Source organism: Falco biarmicus, chromosome 7 (genome assembly GCF_023638135.1).
Source record: "Falco biarmicus isolate bFalBia1 chromosome 7, bFalBia1.pri, whole genome shotgun sequence".
In the NCBI taxonomy this organism is placed as follows: domain Eukaryota; kingdom Metazoa; phylum Chordata; class Aves; order Falconiformes; family Falconidae; genus Falco; species Falco biarmicus.
The window spans coordinates 49173058-49191851 of NC_079294.1; the positions used below are offsets into that span (position 1 = coordinate 49173058).

At 52.1% G+C, this 18794-nt stretch overlaps 1 protein-coding gene across 2 annotated transcripts in view; it reads right to left on the bottom strand.

Annotated features, from left to right (window-relative positions):
• Positions 1-248: 248 nt before the first annotated feature.
• LRFN5 (leucine rich repeat and fibronectin type III domain containing 5) overlaps positions 249-18794 on the bottom strand; it is a 57321-nt gene continuing 38775 nt past the window's right edge. Inside the window, exons 2-4 of one of the 2 annotated variants that reach the window (XM_056347595.1) lie at positions 8795-10202; positions 7377-8089; positions 249-677 (exon numbers count right to left, since the gene is read on the bottom strand). In XM_056347595.1, coding sequence (XP_056203570.1) covers positions 568-677; positions 7377-8089; positions 8795-10182 — 2211 coding nt within the window. In that variant the 5' untranslated portion in view covers positions 10183-10202 and the 3' untranslated portion in view covers positions 249-567. Of the gene's footprint in view, positions 678-6546; positions 8090-8794; positions 10203-18794 lie in introns of those variants that run through there. The other variant, XM_056347594.1, reaches the window with a different exon arrangement.

Here is an 18794-nt window from a genome sequence, read left to right on the forward strand (position 1 = left end):
AAAGCAGGTGGCTCTGCTGCAGCATCAGTGCCTGACCCGGCCGGTCGCCCTGGGCAGGCGGCACTGGGAGCTGTGGCCTGGGAGGGGGCACAGCTCTGCTCACGCTGGACACAGGTAGTCTTGCCGTCACCTGCCACAGTGCTGAGCCCAACCACAGGCAGCATGGGGCCCTTCCATGCCGAGAAACAGCCTCACGGTGACGGGCATGTCTGCTGCCCAGCAGAACCCTCCGGATCAACCAACATGCCCACACCGTCATAGTAAAACATTTATTTGTTCAGGTGATATAAGCTACCATGTTTACAGTTTGTGAACTGACCACTGGCGACATTTAACATGATTTGGGACTGCAGCTGTTGCCACCAGATTTTTCATCATAATTTTTAGTTTTATAAAAACCTTGGACACCAGAAAAAAAGGTATTTAGACTTAATGTGGCAGATGGGAGATGGGCAATCTGTGAACGGGGGAAGACAGTTCCATCTGACGCAGCCAACCCCGACGGCCTCTTGGCTTCGGCTGCAGCTTCAAGTAAAGGTTTCGGTGGGGTGAGTGTGGTGCAACATGTTAATCTTCGGTGAGTTGGAATCGTATTGTTTTCTGCCGAGTAAGAACATTGGCAGCAACATTTTCAGGGAGCAGAGGAGGGCAGGTGTCCTGCAGATCGGCCCCAGCTTCTGCGTAAAGAGACAAAACAGAGACAGTGAGGGGACAAGGAACAGGATTTGGCCCTTCCCACAGCCGAAGCCAGCCTGCTGTGGTGCTCCACAGGGCCATCCCAGGCATGGCACCGCACTGGCAGCCCCAGAAGCACAGCAAGCGGGCAGCAGAGCCTGCCTTCACGCCCAGCACCCTGCCGGCTCGGGTGCCGCCAGCACAGCGGGGTCTGCAGCACGGCAGCAGAGCGTGGCAGCTACCAGGAGAAAGGGCTCATGGCACCTGGCATCCCCAGCCTGCGCTCAGCAAGCCGCCGCCAGCTTCTACACCAGCTGGAAGTGCTGGCACAGCACGGCTGCTGCTGGGGGGAAATCAGACCACCAACAAAACCTCCCAAACTACCAAACCCAAAATGGAACCAGTAAAGCTCATTGTTCAAGAATCAGAGGATTTTCCAGTTTCTAGATTCACTTCTGCCCTCACGGAGGCCAAGCATTTTTCCCTGGCAGTGATTTCAACTCTTTGCACAGTTTCAGCGTTTTGCACAGGACTGAAAACACCAGAACGGAGCGGTGAGTGGGCACAAAGTCCGCCTTTGCCTTTGTGAGGGTTACATGCAAGAGAAAAAGTCACTGTGAAGAGAATGTGCAGATGTTTCATCGTCCTGCCCTGAGCTCCCACATCGGTTGCATCGATCCGTGGCGCCATGGACAGCCCCCAGGGTGGCCGTTTATCCGCAGGAGGACCACTGCCTCGCCGGCGGTCCCACCGTGCCCGGCTTCGCTCCTGCCACCCCGGCACCGCTTCACTTACCTCAGGGGAATGCAAAGTTGCAGTTGCAGTATGTGAATACAAACTAGACAGCAGGTTTTAAACTCGTCCTCGCTTTGCTGTGGGTTACAGCTCCTGGCTTGCTACAGACTCGTTGGGTGAAGCCCAGGCTGCCGTCTGGCCCGGGTTCCCTGCGTGCCCACACCATGGGCAGGCTGGGGCTGCCCTCTGCCACCCCCTCCGAGGGCATCTGGGGAAACCAAGGGGGACGGGGCCACAACCCTTACTGGTTTTCCTCATTCTCCTATTCCAATAGAAATTTCCCCTGAGAAGAAGGTTGCATGGCTTGCATGCAAAACACAGTGGGCACCTCTGGAGAAGCAATACAGCATTCACACAGAAAACTGGTGGTCCAGGACAAAAAACAGCTCGGCACCAAGCTAGGCACACCAACCTGATCTCAGCTTCACGACAGGGATGCTTTCTAAAGTGCAGGGCTTGAAATGACTTGGGGTGAAACAGCTTGTTCCAGCACAACGAAAACAGGAGCTTACTCTGTTCATTTTCACACAGAAAGTTTCCAGCGTGGGGTCTCTCTGCAGCCAGTGATGTGCCATCACTGTGATGTTCCTTTTTTTCCCTTTTTAGTTTCCTTCCTTCCAAGCTAAGCTTCCTTCTTTCTACAGCAGCAGCCTTCATGCCCAGATCTTGTGAATAAATCAATTATATTAAAGGTCTACAGTCAGCAAGACCAGTACGACTTGTCTTTTCCTGGTCTTGTGTTATTGATGCCGGTGTGTAAGTGCTGCAACCCGTACCACCTCAGCCCCACTAACCTGCACGCTTTTGTTTCGTGGATGTCTGCTCTGTTGTGAAAGCAACACCACAGACACAATCAAATAGTAAAAGTCAGTATAGGGCACATGTATTCTTATTTACAGAGTGGATTTAATCTGACAATCAATGCCTAACAGGATGCACCTGCCTGCAGGCTCTGTGGCAGGAAAGACAAGGCTGCTGCCCATGCGGGGTGGGCTGGTGCCGGCCAGACCCCTCGGCGGGTGCCTGATGCCCAGAGGGACCGTTCAGCTCCAAGGGCACCACCGGCAGCAGGGGGGTGCAGCACTACAGAATGACTTGCAGGAGTTGGCACTTTGCTTCCAAGTACTGGATGGGCAGAGGTGCTGCAGGGGGTGACTTACCCAGCACGGGCCGGATCCGGCAGCACAGGCTCCGGCACCAGATCCTGACAGCCTGACACACAGCAAGGCATGCAGAAACACATTTGCAAAGGGAAAATATGGGATAGGTGTTTTCTGTAAGCAGGACCCTATTGACTTTGCCATGGTTTGCTTCTTTTCAACCCAAACCTTAAGCAACATTAACATTACTGTTACCAGGGGAAAGGCACTGTGTGATTTTGTGTCTGTTATTGCTGCTTTAGGACAATAGCACACCCCTGGTTGCAAGCAGCACCCTAGAACAGGACAGCAAATGTTCTTGAGCTACCGCGATGCTGACAGATGTTGCAACTCCATGAGTGGTAGGTACCTCTGAGACTTCAGTTCCTCTTGATTAATAGGGAGAGAATTGCTAGTAAGTGATAGCAGCTGTGACCATCACTTCTTCTGGCTGAATCAATTAGTGGGGGAAGAAAGGCACTCCCTTTACATGCAGGGTGCCTTCCACGGCTCTGGGTACAGTTTTGTAGTGGCACATGAAGGGCTGTGCTGAGACTGTTGGCCATCATAGCTCAGTGTCGCTCCACCAGTCCGGGATGCTCAATGCCAGGCGTCCACCTAGCTCAGCAACCACACTCAGGTGCCTAAGGAGTTACTAGGAGATGCTTTGTGCAGTCCCAACACAGTGACCAGTGGGGCTTTCAGGGTCCCCAGGAGTCAGGAGCATCCCTGTGCTGCTGGCAGCGAGCATCGAGCCTCCAGCAGCTTTGCAGCTGGTGGGGATGAGACAACCTCGCGGCAGCATCTCGGCGGGATCCCCTCGGGCTGGCAGCATGTCCCAGCATCAGCCACCCTGTGGCAGGGCATGCTGTGGGGCTGCCCCAGAGCAGCACATGCCCAGGAGCTATGCCCCGTCATGGGACACATGGCAGCCGTCACTTTTCAGTTCGTTCTTCTTCGTTACTGCAGGGCTGTCCGGGTGTGTGGGGAGGGCTGTCAAACACAAGGGAACACGCTGGGAGAAATAAAGCCACATTGGCACCCAGAGCGGAGCAGTACCATATATTCACTGTAAAGAACATGCCCAGAACACAAGCGGAAAGGCAGCATAGAAAACAACTAACACAACAAACTTTTCACCCGACAAAGCCCTGGTTCTCCATTCAAACATCATTTGTACCAGCCCTCTTTAACACAACACGTATGCTCTGAGAAAAGGATTAGGAAAAGGTGTAAGAGGAAGCATGTGCCAGAAATTTTAATAAGAGTAAACAAATTTCTAAAGTAGTTTCTCCTTCTCCAGTGCTTGTGAAAAAAGACACCATCTCACTGCCAGAACCCCGGTTCATCTATTTTCGAGAAACATAGCCCGGAGCGGACCTGCAGGCGGGGCGATGCCCCAAGGGGCAGGTTTGCACTTGCTGGTCCAGGGCTCTGCAAGCTCCTGCCTGCAGCCAGGATGGCAGTGCCCAGTCAGCCACAGACTCACCGCACCCCCCGCTCCCCCAGTGCCCCCCCGGACCATCCTACGTGTCCACACCCACCACGGGGAACACTCTGTATGAGTTTATTGAGCTCATCTTCTCTTTTCTGAAGCATTAGGAAATGTTGGCATACTGCACGCTGAAGAAAGACGTACCAATGTTGTTTTGATCAAGGAATATCTCAGCACTTTTTCTGCCTTAAACTATTGGCAACCTCTGGTTTTGCAGAACAGAAAGGACAGAGGATTTCCTCCTTGATAAGGCTTCCCACACTTTGACTGAATCAAGCCTGAATGAAATGCACAGTTACTCCAGTGGAAACGGCAGATTTCATGCTCGGTGTATTCCCCAGGAACACTCCTCTCTGCCAAAGAGAGCGAGCTGCACGAGACAAACCCTCAGCTATCCAGGTCTAACCATTCCTACACTATTAGCAGAGAATTAAATCAAATGCAGGGACATATGGTCCTTCTAAGCTGCTTATACAGATGCACTGTGGACAGAACACTCGGCTTCAGTGCTTAGAAAATGATTCCTTTGAGTAAAAAATTAAAAATATAAAAATAAACCTCCCTAAACCACAAAAAGCTGTTAATATTTTAGCACTTTCACAAAATGTTAAGACACATTTACGTTCCATTTTAGACAACATATAAAGCATTTTCATTCGATGTTTTTAAAATGCACGATTAAAACAAAGACCTCAGCAGAAAACCTTTAAAGCTATCTCCGTACCCAAGCACAAAGTGGAAGTACTGTCTGCAGAGAGCAGCTCCTCGCTGGGGCACAAAGCACTTGTTTTTCCCAGGCTTGACAACGCCTCCATTGTCAGACTACCACAACTTGAACAAACACTCTGACGGCGCACTATTTTAATAGCTAGTTTCTGTGCGTACAGCCCCTTGAGAAGAATGGGGACTTCCAGAGAAATCTAAGGAGGGATTCTGTTTTGTTTTTTTTCCCCAGCAGGAAGTGGGTATTCTAATTTTGAGGCTTCCTTTCCTTTTTGGTCTCTGCATTTTGCAAGGGAAGTAAAAGGGCTTTCTAAAAAAGAAACAGCCTGTTCTTTTTATGTCCCTTACACCACCCCCACCTAGACACTGTTCTTCCACTACAGGCAGAAAAACCGCTGAGCAACCCACAACAAGGGCTGAAAGCAACCGGGGTCACCTGGCGTGTGCATCAGCCCCGAGCTGCAGGGCTCAGAGGCGGAGAGGGGGGGTTCCCTGCCACTGGGGGGTCCCTGCCACGGCTGCTCTCAGGCACACCTGCTGCCCTGGTCAGAGCCAGGGTGTCTTCAGGCATCGGCTTGGGTTACATTGCCCTCAAGAACAAGCACACAGGGTGTAAAATGTAAGTATTCTATCACTTTAAAGGCTGCGAAGCCCATATCAAACTTACTATTTGGCATCTGAGAATGCACTAATGTTGCAGGGATAAGATGTCTCTCATTTCAACATGATGACCATACAAGCTTAATTAATATTAATTGTAGACTCCTCTTTCCGCACAACATGGGGTTTTCAATTGCTATCACCTACTGCCGTATGTTTATGTCCTTACATAGTGGCCTGAAATTACTCTATCCCACAGGCACCGCGATCAAACGGCAGGTTCAAGATGAGACCATCTTCCAGTCCCTTCATTGCGCACAAGGATTAAAGAGAACTGGATCTAACTGTAGAGTTTACACGATATATGCCCCCAAAAGTCTGGGAAAGGAGATGACCATCGTCATCACCATCACTGAATGGCTGGGTGCCTGCCTGCTGCAGCCCTGCCCTGCAGCACTGGGGTCGACTGGCCGGCCCCACTCGCTGCCCCTGCTCGCCTCTCTGTCCCACACCGAGGCACCTGGAGCTTGACAAGGTCACATCTCCCTGCCCCACAGGAGGTCTGCCACCATGCCTGCTGCTGTGGCTGGGGTGCAGGGCCGCTCCCGTTTCCCACAAGCTCCCCTTGCCCACAATTCACGGCACCGTGCACCTGCGCCGAGGGGAAGGGGACAGCCCCTGCTGCACTGACTGCCCAGGCAGGGCCAGCTCTGCAAACGGAGCAGCACACCGAGCCTTGCACCGGCTGGGAGCGACAGACAGATGCTTGCTCTGATCACTGATGCTGAACGGCAACATGTTTTTCCAGTGCTGCCACTAGGCAAAGCCATCACTGCGGCAGCCCCAGGCACTCAGGTGGCTGCGGGTGGGTGGCCCAGTGGCTCGGGATGAGGATGCTCAGGGACCGCGGGTTGGGTACCCTCTTGGGGGGACCCAGCAGCGGAGCCCTGCTGCTCTACCAGCATCCAACCCCAGTGAGCTGGACGCCAGTGGGAGTAAAGGGACCCCTCGCCCCAACATCCTCCTCCTCCTGCTCCAGGTCCCTGCGGTGGGACCCCCCGAGCGGCGCCTGCAGGCCCTGGGCACGGCTCCTGGGCAGGCAGTTACCGCGAGGCTGGCTGGTGTACGGAGTGAATATTTTATTTTACACAACATAACAACACAGCGTTGTTGTTTCTGTACAGCATCTGCCTAAAAACAAAGGCAACACCATTGTCACAGAAAAGAAATATACAGTATGACCGTTTTAAAAAATATTTTACTGATTGATCCAGAAGTGGTTATTTGTTAGCTTGGAGGAAATTTAATTTCCTTTATAAAAGGCTTTTTCCGTGAAAACTCTCTCTCTTGTTTTCTGCTACTGCAGAACCAGGAAGCCAGTCCTAGAGTAGGGAAGGCACTGGTGCTGTTTCATGCTTTTTTTCACCCCTTAATCTTTTTTTTTTCCTTTTTTTTTTTTTTTTTTTTTTTTAAATCTCTGAATGTTGCCTTCGGTTTTGCTATTAAATAAAATCAAATGAAAACTAAATAAAACCCTGTGTGCACTGGGTGGCTTACACAGAACCCTGCATGAACAAGCCATTAATCAGTGAGACAGCAGTGGACCTCCAAATCCAATTCCCCGAGAGAGGGAGTTTCACACAACGTTTGGTGTTTTGTTTTTCATTAAAATTAAAATTAAAATTAAAAAAAAAAAAAAAAAGAAAAAAAAAAAGCAGGTCACACAGTGCTTTCCAATATCCACTCAGAACTGGAGAAAGTTGCTTTTCCACTATCCACATCAGAGCTGTCTGACTGGACTAGCATCCCGTTCATGGACATGCTCCTTTTGGACCGCAATCCGCCTGCACCCCAGGTGCTGCCGGGGCAGCGGGACTCCATCAGCTCGCCGCCCAGGGAGAGCCTGCGCTTGGTTCGGGATGCATCAGCTGGCAAAGTGAGGAACTTACTTGGCTTTGATTGTGCTCTTTTGTACGTGGGGGCCCCTTTGACAGAGTCGGGGGGACGGCTAGCTAACTGCAGGGCAGTGGAGTTATTTCTGTTAGTGTTTTGGGACTCGATACTGCTGACAGCTTCACTCTGTGGCTCGCTGCTTGGCTTTGGCCCCGGCTTTCGCTTCTGCTTCTGGGAGACAGAAGTGCTGGAAGTCCAGGCGGAAGGCAAAGCGGAGGTAGTGGTGGCCGAGTCCTGGCTGGAGCCAGTCTCTGGCGACTGCGTCACGCCGTCACTGGCAGCCTTGCAGCACTGGATGCCCTCTTCGTGCCCAACAGCCTGCTTGGACATCGACTGCGACAGCACCCCGCTGCAGCCCTGGATCTGAGCCCCATTCGTCTGCGAGTACACGTTGCTGACCTTGGTGGCCTTCTGCTGCCCGTTGTTGTTACACACCTTGTAGCGGATCATGAGGATGATGATGAACACAAGCACGGAGGCCACGATGATCCCACCAATGATGATAATCATGGTCCCACCCAGGAACTGGGACTGCATGAAGTGGCAACGCACGTAATCCTGCTCAGTGGTGAACTGCGTGCAGCCCACGACCCTGGTGGCCGTGAGCGAGGTGATCCCATCATCATAGATGGCCAAGACACACAGGTCGTACACAGTCCCAGCAGCCAGGTTGTTGACCAGGAAGGTTTTGCTTGTGGGAGGTATCATTCTGGGGGAGAAGAAAAGCAGTGTGAATGAATCCAGCTGACATGCAGGTCCCCCCCTGCCACGTGCTGCAGCCCCCAGCCATGGTGAGCATCACCACAGCTCGGCTCCCCCATCCCTGCCACTGCCCCTGCAGGACTGCTCGCCATCCCCGCAGCAGCTGCTGCCCCATGTTTAGTGGCAAACGTGGGGCAGCAGTCACCACCAAGCCCCCTGGCACGGCTCGGCATGGCAGAGCCCCCCATGAGAGCAACCACGTCAAAAACATAACAGAAATTCCCAAGCAAAGGCAGTTTTGAGCAGTGTGACTGCTTTGCCTGGCGGCACAGAGCCTCTCCACGCTCTGCCCGCACACCAGCACAGACAGTGGCAGAAAGCGCCACCAGGGATGCATTTAGGGACACCTTTCTCCCCGCATCTCCATAAAGCTGAGAGTGTTTAGATCCATTTAGCTCATCTAATTTTACAACCTTTCTGGCAATCAGATTAGTTCAGAGGATCAGAGGTCCATTTGGATCACCTAAAAATAACACCGTTTAAGGTAATTTCCCTATTTGTGAGTAGAAAACTGCACGCGCCTTTCCTAAGTCTCCCCCCACCTGGTGCCACAGGCAGGTGCCGGTGGAGGGGGCTGCCCGGAGCTGGGGGCAGCACGCCAGCGCCAAGCAGCCCAGCGGGGCCCCGCGCAGACAGGCTATGCCTGCCTTACCTGTAAACAAGGGAGTCATCGTAAGTACCATTGTACTGGATTTGGAACATACGTATCCCAGGTATATTCCTCTGAAAATTGAATTTCAGCAGAACGGTCGAGGATGTTGCTTCTGCAACAACCACCTTCTTATCTTGGCTGACTTTAGTATCCCCGTTGCTACTGCTCGCGTTGGAGCCCGACTTGGTGGATGTGGAGATATCTGAGGAGCCGGGGTCAGGCTCGTGGATGTGGTTCGTGCTGTTCAGCAAGTGGGGGAGTTTGATTATGTGCAGGTCCACCGTCTGCGTGGCCTCCCCAGCCGGATTGGAAGCAATGCAGGTGAAGGAGCCTGTATCCTTCACTGTTGTTATAAGGATGTCGAGCGTCCCGTTGTCATACACCACGGACCTCGTTGCATTTGAAATCAGTTTGCCCTCAGGTGAAATCCAATGGATCGCTGGTTCAGGGTCCCCCCGAGCCTTACACCGCAGTGCTGCCCGCTGGCCCTCCAGCACCCGCAGCTCATGGGTGTGCCGGGTGATGAGAGGAGGCTCGCACAGGAACTCCTCCTCAGGGATTGACCAGAAGTACCGGCCAGACAAGAGCGTGGGAGAAGCACAGGTCTCCAGGTCATCTTCTCTCGAAAGACGCCTCAGCCACAAGAGCTCACAGTTGCAATGCAAAGGGTTCCCACCAAAGCTCAACGCGAAAGTCGAAGGGCTGATAATTCCTGAGGTTGCTAGTACCTGAGCTCGCTGGAAGAGAGGATCAGGCGGTAGCTTCTGCAGTTTGTTAGATGTGACATCCAACCTGGTCATCTTGTGGAGGTGGGAGAAGGTCCCCTTAGGAATATGATCAATCATGTTGTGGTCTAGACTGAGGGTGTGCAAACTAACCATCTTCTCCACTGCATCCCAGGGGATGGTTTCCAGATTGTTGTAAGACAAATCCAATTCCTCTAGAGCTAAAACATCATCAAAAGCTGTGGAAGAAATTGAAGTCAGCTGGTTGTTGTTAAGTATCAAGTGGTGAAGATTGGAGAGTCCACTGAACATGTCATTAGTAATCTTAGTCAATCGGTTGCTGTTCAAATGCAAAGCCCGCAAATTGCGCAAGTCGGCAAATGCGTGAGGTGTAATAAAACTGATTGTATTCCTGGACAGTGTCAGGTCCACCAGGCTGGTCATATTGGCAAAGTCTTTCCTTTTAATGTTTGTAACAAAGTTGTCTGCCAGCCGTAACTCCACGGTCCTCCTGTCAATGTTGGGAGGAACAAATAAGAGACCTTTCTTGGCACAAAGGGTGGCAAGGTTGGGAGACAAAATCTGACAGACACAGCGCTTCGGGCAGATCTGAGCTCTCACTGCTATGCCAATGAACAGCAGAAACAAAAGCAGTTTTTCCATTGTAGATCAGGTTCAAAAGCCTGTAAGGGAGAGCAAACGTCTGTTAGTCTCTGCAAGGTAAGCAAATGACATAATAAAAAAGCAAAGACAAACTATCCATGGTTAAATCATGAAACTGAGGTTCACGTAACTGTGTGTCATCCTCATCTTGTTACCTGATGTCTTGATCATCCTCTGTATCTTGACGTAAGTGTTCCTATACTACATTCCAGAAGAACAACTGAGAGATAGGTGTGTTTGCATATGCACAGATACACACCCAGATGCTTACATACAAACGACAAAGCAATTTGTTAGCAGCCAGTGGCTCCACACATGGCGTCAGCAGTGCCTCTCAGGCCCCTCATCCCCACCATGCAACGCATCCCCACTTCAGGCTCTCAGCCTCCCAACAGATGCTCCTGACCTCATGGTCTGCAGTGACTGCACCATAATGCCACTTATATATTGAAAATGAGGGATGTTTCATTGCTAAGCCAAAACTCTCAGCAGCCTCTAAATCATGGCAATTCAGTGGGTTTACAGTCATCTCCACCAAACGTTAAAGCTCTTAATGCTATTTTCAAAATAAACTCAGGAGCCAATTTTGTGTCGTTCAAAACCCAAAATGCAAATAGAACAAAAACTAAACAAACAAACAAACAAAAAAAAACCCACCAGAAAAGCCCCCACAACAACAGGGATCTAAAAAAAAAAATGGAACATGGACTAATTTTAGATCATCACTGTTTTCCCAGCTGCCACAGCCAGCAGTGCTGCACTCTTCTCCCAGAAAGCCTGACAGTTCAATTAGCCTTATCTTTTACGTTGCCAGATTCAGGATCCATACAGAGTATGGAAACAAGGAAGACAACAACAGTGCCCACAGCAGCTAAATGAAATCATCTATCAGTGACTAAGCCAAAAGCTCCGTGAGAGCTGCAGTGCCGGTTTCTGCACAGCCCTGCGTCAGCATCCCCGCGCGGGCAGGCGGACACTCCTCCATGGAGCCGGCAGCAGGAGGGAGCACGGTCCTGAGGAGAAGCACCTACGTGTCTGAGAGGAAACTTGTGCAGTCGTAAGCAACAGAGCTCAGAGGGACTCCGCATCGGAGGTGAAGCATTCGGCTCCCTTTGGGACTGATAAAGTTATATGTGTACAGATCAGATTACTCAGATGCATTAACATCCCAGAAATGTACTAATGAAGCTCATCTAAAATAAAGTTTCACAGCTAGCCATAACCAGGAGTCTTGAATCATCATGGATATTTAAAGACATTTAACGTCAGAACAATTACTGCTCCTATTGTCCATCCATCACCCATCCATAGTGCCATTCAATCTTTTGCAGCAAGTTGCTAAGAGGGTAAGTGAAAATACCAGCCTCTAAACCCTGCTCTTCAGCAGCATCAGGTTTTTTGTTGGGTTTTTTTTCCTGGTATTTCTGGGGACTATAGGTTTTCACGACTTCTGGCTCCAACACTTGAGTCTCCATTGGGAAAAAAAAAAAAAAGAGTACGCTACTGCAGTCTTCAACTGAGTGCTGCTGTGTGCACGGACTATCACCACTGTTGTGCTGTGAACCCTTAAAACCATTACTGTTACTGCTACCATTAATAGTGGCAGCAAGCAAACTTCCCAGGCAGCGTTCAAATATGTTTTGCTGGATTCAGTTTCGTCCAGCCTGTGCCAGCCCTGCAGGTCTGGGTTGTGCAAGCAGACTTGGAAGAGTGCAGAGATGCTCAGCCAGCAGTGGAGGACGAAGCATAGCAGAGCAAACCGCCTGCTCCAACCCTCTGCTGCTGACACCTGGACAGCCACAGCCACAGCCACGGGCCGTCTCCCCCTCTTTCCCGGAGGGACTCTTCTCCTTTAGTCTAGACCTGGCACATACCAGTTCCAAACAGTCCCAGCGGCTCAGGGCATCCGCAGTGTGACTGCCGGGGTCCCCAGACAGTCTTGGCTGGGGATACCACGCTCATTTATATTTGCTAATTTAATGCTGCTAATTTAGATTTGTAGCTGTGATTAAAGTAATGTGCTTGGATTCAGCCAAGTTCATTTGAAGAGCTATACAAGATTAAACCCAAATCAGGAAGGTGCATTTACAAGTTTTGAAGTACTGTTACAAGATGAAATGCTGACATAAAGAGACAAAGACTTAAACCATAGCTGGAACAACAAGGTTATGATGAGGTGACTCACCAGTGGATGTGGGGTTTTTTTTGGATTTTAGGAGAGCTTTTGACACTGTCTCTGACAGTAACCTCAAGACAAAAGGCTCAGTGCACGGCAAGAGCTGGACACGATGCGACAGGCGAACAGCGGGCTCGAGGTCAGCAAACAACCCCGCCGAGCCCCAGTGCAGGCGCCCTTCAAGAGGGGCCGACCTGCCCACTGCTCTCCTACTGACCTGAGAGGAGAACCAAGGCACTGCCCCCGGACTGCTGCTTCTGTCTCAGAGCAGAGGAAGTCCTTCTGCTTACTCACTTTTCCCAGCTACAGAACAGGTCCCACAGCGGTTTGGCAGAGCCTGGGCTCAGGGGTGCAACAACCTGTCTTCCCTGTCCCCCCTTCCCACATCTGCCCTGGCAGCTCTCAGGTGGGACATGCCGACATGATGGGCGACAATTCAGCGTTTCTTCCCCAGCTGGGCGTTTCTAATGTGGCCTCTGGTCTTTGCACAGGCTCCACCTCAGCCGTGCTCCCAGTGTGGGCCTCGGGCTCCTGCTGCCCCAAGTCCCGGCAGCTGTAAACCAGCTGTCCCAGCACGGGGAAAGCACCCTGAGGATGTCCAGGAGAAAGCCCACACCCAGGCAAGACGTAGGGACAGCTGGTGCAGACAGTCCGGCCTCGCAGCGCTGCAGGCTGCTCTGCAAGACCCGCTGGAGGAGGACGGCTCCCATCACTTCTAAGAGGAGCCACACTGCTGCCGTCAGGAGATCATCCCCCTCCGAGGGTGGCAGCCCCTGACAGGCCCCCGTGCTCCTCTGGGACATGCAGACCCATCTGTTCAGGATTTCCTAAGGAGGCAGACCCAAATCTGACCCCCCTGCGGGGGTCTGCCAGGCGAGGTCCTGCCCCAGCGAAGCCTCCAGCCCAGCACTGCTGGGCACTGCGTCTGCAGGGCAAGCGGCACTGCCTGTGCACGCCGCGAAGTGGGGAAAAAAAAAGGGAAAATCATCAGCAGGCTATGAAAATAAATGACCACCCGCTGGATCTAGCATCAAATTGAGGTCATGTAAAGAGCTAATGAATTTGAAATTTCTGCCTGGAGTTGATCCAAGGGACATGGGAATGAAACGTCATGTAAGCCAGGCTGAGATTGCTTCTTTTTCCCTGATGTGCTGCTTGCAAGTTCACTTTTTTTTTCCCCCCATCTTCTTTGGGAGCAATAGGTTTTATGATACTTGGTACAGCACCTGCCAATGTGTCCAGTGCTACAAAGGTTCACTTGCATATTGTGGATTACTTAAAACATGGAAGCAGCGGGATCCAGGAGACAGTAATTAGCATCTGATTCTGTTTGGACGGTAGGTGCTACACAAAGTCAGCACACCGGGGAGACCCAACGCGGCACACCAATAGTTCAGAGGCAGCTGCTAATACAGTGCCTGGCTCAGACATAATCTGTCATCACTAAGGTCATGACAGAAGCTATCGACTGCCTTTCCTACCCCTCCTGGTCTCAGCAGAAGTTCTGATTTTCAAGGTCTTTGCAAATGCAATTTCATGGTAGGGAAAAAAACCACTATCTAGAAGCTGATGTTATTCACCTGCTGGGGATGAAGGATGGAGAAATAGCTGGCACCAGTCACCAAAGGATCCCGCAGTCATGCTAAAATGGGTGCACATAAATGAAGATGCTCTGATATATGGCATACCAGCTGCTAAAACTACTTAAACAGAACAAGGAGCTTCAGTTTCACAAAGGTCAATGGTTTGTGAACACAGTTGAGTGTTTTGCTGAATTGGAAATGAAGCACCTAAGAAAAAAGGTACACTCAGATCAAAGAGCCTCACCCAGAGGTTTCCCTGGGGGCTCTCCTGGCTGCCCAGTGGTGCACAGGCCAGGACCGTGGGCCAGGACCACGGCCTCTTGCCCCAGTGCTGCACGCAGTGCTCCACCAGCTGCAAAGCCCTCACACTGGTGAGCAGCAACATCTCCTGATGCAGGCAGCAAGGAGCCCTCAGCTGAGGTCTTCCTTCCAAGGTCCAGCCTGCCTATTTGCTTTGCAGGGAGGACGTGCTGTTTTGGTTCTTCAGTGCTTGTAATACTTGCTGTAGGACTGAACAGGTTAATCACCACGGGGGAGGCATGCTATGGTGGAAACACTGCAGCCCAGTCTGGTTAAAGGGCTTCAAACACTGCAACAAATACTGCTGCACCCTCTCTAACCTGCGGGCATTTCAAAAGCTACAGGACATCAGCTTGTGCTTGCTCCAGGGCCTCCTTCAGTGCGCCTGATGCTGCCACAGAGGTGGTCAGGTGAGCTCCAGAGGTTATGTCCCCTGTAAATAACAAAGTACAGCCCAGCGCTGGAGGCAGGCTGGCTAATGAGCTGTTTCACATAGCTGCTCTCATTTTCCTCCAGCCTTAAGCTGCAAACAATACTCATGCAAAGCAATGCATTCTGGGAGGCAATTTTTCTCCCTGTAATGAGGTCTAAACTGGCAAGATTAAAGTGAACAATAACAATTATTTTAATTAAAGAGATTTCTAGAGAAAGCAGAACTGGTATCAGTAAGCCCTAGACCATGCCACGCGCCTGGCTGACATCTGAGAGGAAAGCTTCTGCTGTTTGTACAGCTGGCTGCAGGGCAGGGTGCCGAAAATAAAGGGTGAGGCAGCCCCTGCCCAAGAGCTCTGTGGGGGTCTGCACCCCCTCCCCACATCATGCAGAGAGGGGGGCAGGAGCTAGACGGGGGCACCAGCTAGGTGGGGGCACCTGGCAGCTGCTCCTCAGCCAGAGGTGGCTGGAGAAGCAACAGTGCTGGGGAGAAGTGCCACCCCTTCCAGGGAGGGGGTGCGGTGGGGGTCCACACAGCACTGCCACGGCAGGCTGGGACAGTGCTGGGCATCGCCCATGTGGGACTGGAAAGGTGCTCCTGAGGAAGAAGCACATCAGCGCATCCATCTGTAAGTGACCACCAACCTCTCATCCGAGCCACAAAGTCCCTCTTGGGTTCTGTCTGAGGCAGAAAATCAACCAGTTTTCTCCAGAAAGAAATAAAATGACCACAGTGCTGTGGTGTGAACAGCAAAACTGCAAACTAGAGCTTCCAGGCAGCAAAGGATGCTTGAGTCAGCAAGCAATGGCAGCAAGGAGGGCAAAGCAAGTCAGAAGATGGCGGGGGGGAGTGAAGGTGGGTCTCCCCACACTGTTTGGCCCAGTCAAGGGCCAGGGCAGGGGACACCTCTGCCTATCCATGCCAGGCTCCTTCACCCTGCCTTGGGCTGCAGAGGGGAGGGTGGGTGGATCTCCACGCAGCCCACCATGGCGCACGGAGCATCCCAGAATGGCCCAGGAGCCCTCCACGGGAGCGTCGCACCAAGCCACGGCTGTGCCTGCACCAGCAGCGGCTCTCCCCCACCCGAGACCACCCCGGTCTGCGTTTCCCTGCCTGGGCACCTCTCAGCGAGGCCATTCTGGCAGCACCACCACGCAGCACTGGGCAGCCGCCAGCCAGGGTCCTGGCACAGTGGAGAGCAGCGTTGGCAGCCAGCACCCGGCTCTGGTACCCCAACTCCAGCACTGGCAGCCAGCACCCCGCTCTGGTAGCCCAACTCCAGCACTGGCAGCCAGCACCCCGCTCTGGTAGCCCAACTCCAGCTACCCTCGGCTTCGGCTTGGGACTGCGCCAGCCAAAGGGCTGCAAGTAATGGAACAGTCCTTACTTATTAGCAGGACAGAATGCCCACTGTATATGAATTCCTTTAATAATCAGTTAACCATTTACTAAATTGGCACAGCTAAATTTCTGAGGAAGAGTGCAAATATTAACCTGCTGGAAAAAATACTGGCTGCTGCATAATGGCAATGATAGTATGTGCTGGTACATCCCCCAGGCCCTGCATGGCAAGTCCCTGGCGATACAGGGCAGCTGGGGCAGTGCTCCCCATCTCCCCTGCCCCAGGTCTCCCTCCACTGCGAGCTACCTGAACCAAAGATTCACACTAGAAGTGTTAGCACAACAACAGTAAAAAATAATGACATTATCCAGGGTACTGAGTATGGAGAGTAGCGTGAAACGACTGTGTGCAGCATCCACGGAAACAAGAGCATGAAACACCAAGTGATGAATGGAAACACCAACCATCTCCAAGCGATGAATGCTGTGATTCACAAACACAGCGCTTTTTCTGTATTCTCATGTGCACATGAAGAGATACACACCCTGAAGGAAGGAATGATGATGCAAACTATCAGGGGGTCCTTCGCTCAAGAGAGCACCACTGCCCTAAAGAGTTTGCAAGAAAAACCTGTACCTTGAGAGCATTCGCCTGTGCCTGACCCAGACAGGCAGTGCTGGCTGCACCCGCAGCTGTGGCAGGTCAAGGTGCAGAGCAGCTGGTGACACAGCACGAGGGCACAGAGATGGGTTGTCCGGCTCAGGGGGAGCCAGGCTGAGCCGTAAGCCAGGAAAAGGCCATTGCCAGGGGAAGGGCCAGAGCTGGAAGGTAACCGACATGGAGCAAAGAGAGGCAAATGCATGCAAACTGGAACTTGGGGAGGGATGCAAGCACCGTCAGGCAGGAGCCAGTTGCCAGCTACTGGGCACAACAGACATGTCCCCTAAAGCCAGGGGTGCCACCAGTGACTGGGGACCACAGCTCACATGGGACTAATGGAAACAACAGGTACCAGTGCAACTGTCACACCACCGCTGCTAGTACCAACAGACACCAGCCCTGCGCAGCCAGCACAGCCCCCAGAACAGCCCCGCTCCTCGTGCAGCCTTACCCATGGCTGACAAAGGGCTGAGTCACGGGAGCCCCCCTACACCTCGTCTGGAACGTGGTCTGAGTTCAGAATGCATCTGCATTTCCCCCCGCTGAGCCATGATGCTCAATAGCATCTGACGAGTGTTTGGCATGTCAGTGAGGTGGGACAGCTGAGGTACCCCAGCGCCTGGCTCTGGCGTATGGGCAATATACCATACCACATTTTAAGGTTTATGCTGAGGGTCTAAACCTTTCACTGAGTGGTTTGACCTCTCTGCTGAAGGACCACCAAAAGGAAGCGAGCCACGGGCACCCATGCAGACAAAGGGCTGACACAGACATGAGGGGAAGCGCTGGCTATTTTGGGTGTGCAGTTTCTCACCCCGCCAGGCATACGGCCGGCAGCCCAAAGCATCATCAGGGGTTTGCCGCAGTAGGACAGAGGCTGTGTCTTGGGCTGTATTAAAAGGATACTAAACTCATTATTACTGTTAATTTAAAATATTCCTCAGTTGTCCCCCTGCGCTGCAGACAGCCAAGCAGTAAGGAGCTATCACGTGCCAGAAGAGAACTAAGGTGGTGTAGCACTTTGTCTTTTTATTCCCCACAGTTCACCCGATTTGTGAGCAACTCTGTTGCCTTCAATTCTTTGTAATCATCAACGTAATTCACAAATTGTTACTTGCACTTATTTTGCCTGCTGGATATAACCCATAAGATTGGAGTGTTTTGATACAACACTTTCCTTCAAAACCTCATCAGTGTAAAACAGACAGGTGACACACCAAGGGCACCAACTTCATCGCTAATTCCTGCTGCCTTGGGGCAGCCGCCCTGGCCTGCAGTCCGTTGTGCCTGCAGCTCCCTGGGAAACCAGCTGCTCCACATCTTTCTACAATCCTCCCAATGCACAGGCAACCCTTTAGAGCAGCAAGGAAGGCAAGTGGACATCTGTTTCAGTTTTAATCCAGCACTGAAGTCCCTTACCCTGGTCTTGGCACAGGGGGGCATAGCTATGCAGCAGGACCCCCCAGGTGCAGCTCCGGGGAGCACAGGCTATCCATCCCGCCTGGCCAGGGTACCTGTGTCCTGGCACAGCTCCTACACCCACTCTCGCTGCTGGCCACCTGTGTCCCTGTCCTCTCACCCAGCCGCTGCCCCACGAGCAGAGACAGAGATCCCCACCTGAAGCACCACAGCTGGGATGGGCACCCCGTGCCCCAGTGCATCCATGGAGGAGCACCAGGGACTGGGGGAGGGACGGGGACACTGGTGGTTTGCAGTATTAAGAGTTCAGTTGCTGCACTGGTGAGCACCAGTACCGCTAGTGGGGAACATGGGATTTGCTACACAAAATGAGAGCACTGGGACTTCCCAACCTGCACCATGCTGCTGGAAGTGACTGATCCTCACGCACGCCCACAAGGCAGCCCAGAGCAAATGCCACCCTTCCTGGGACTCCTGTGTACTTTTAACTCTCTCGCGCATGCCCTGCTACCTGGGATGAGGTTACCTCAGCCTGCAGTGCCACTAATGGTTTTAAAACTACTCATCCCTCCTTGATTCCTATGCCCTGTTTGCTCACTGACCTCAAAGGACCTTCACATATATTGCACTACAGTTCTGCATCCTGGGTAATAAAACTCCCTTGCATCATCACAGCTGTCCAGCTTATTCAGGAAATAA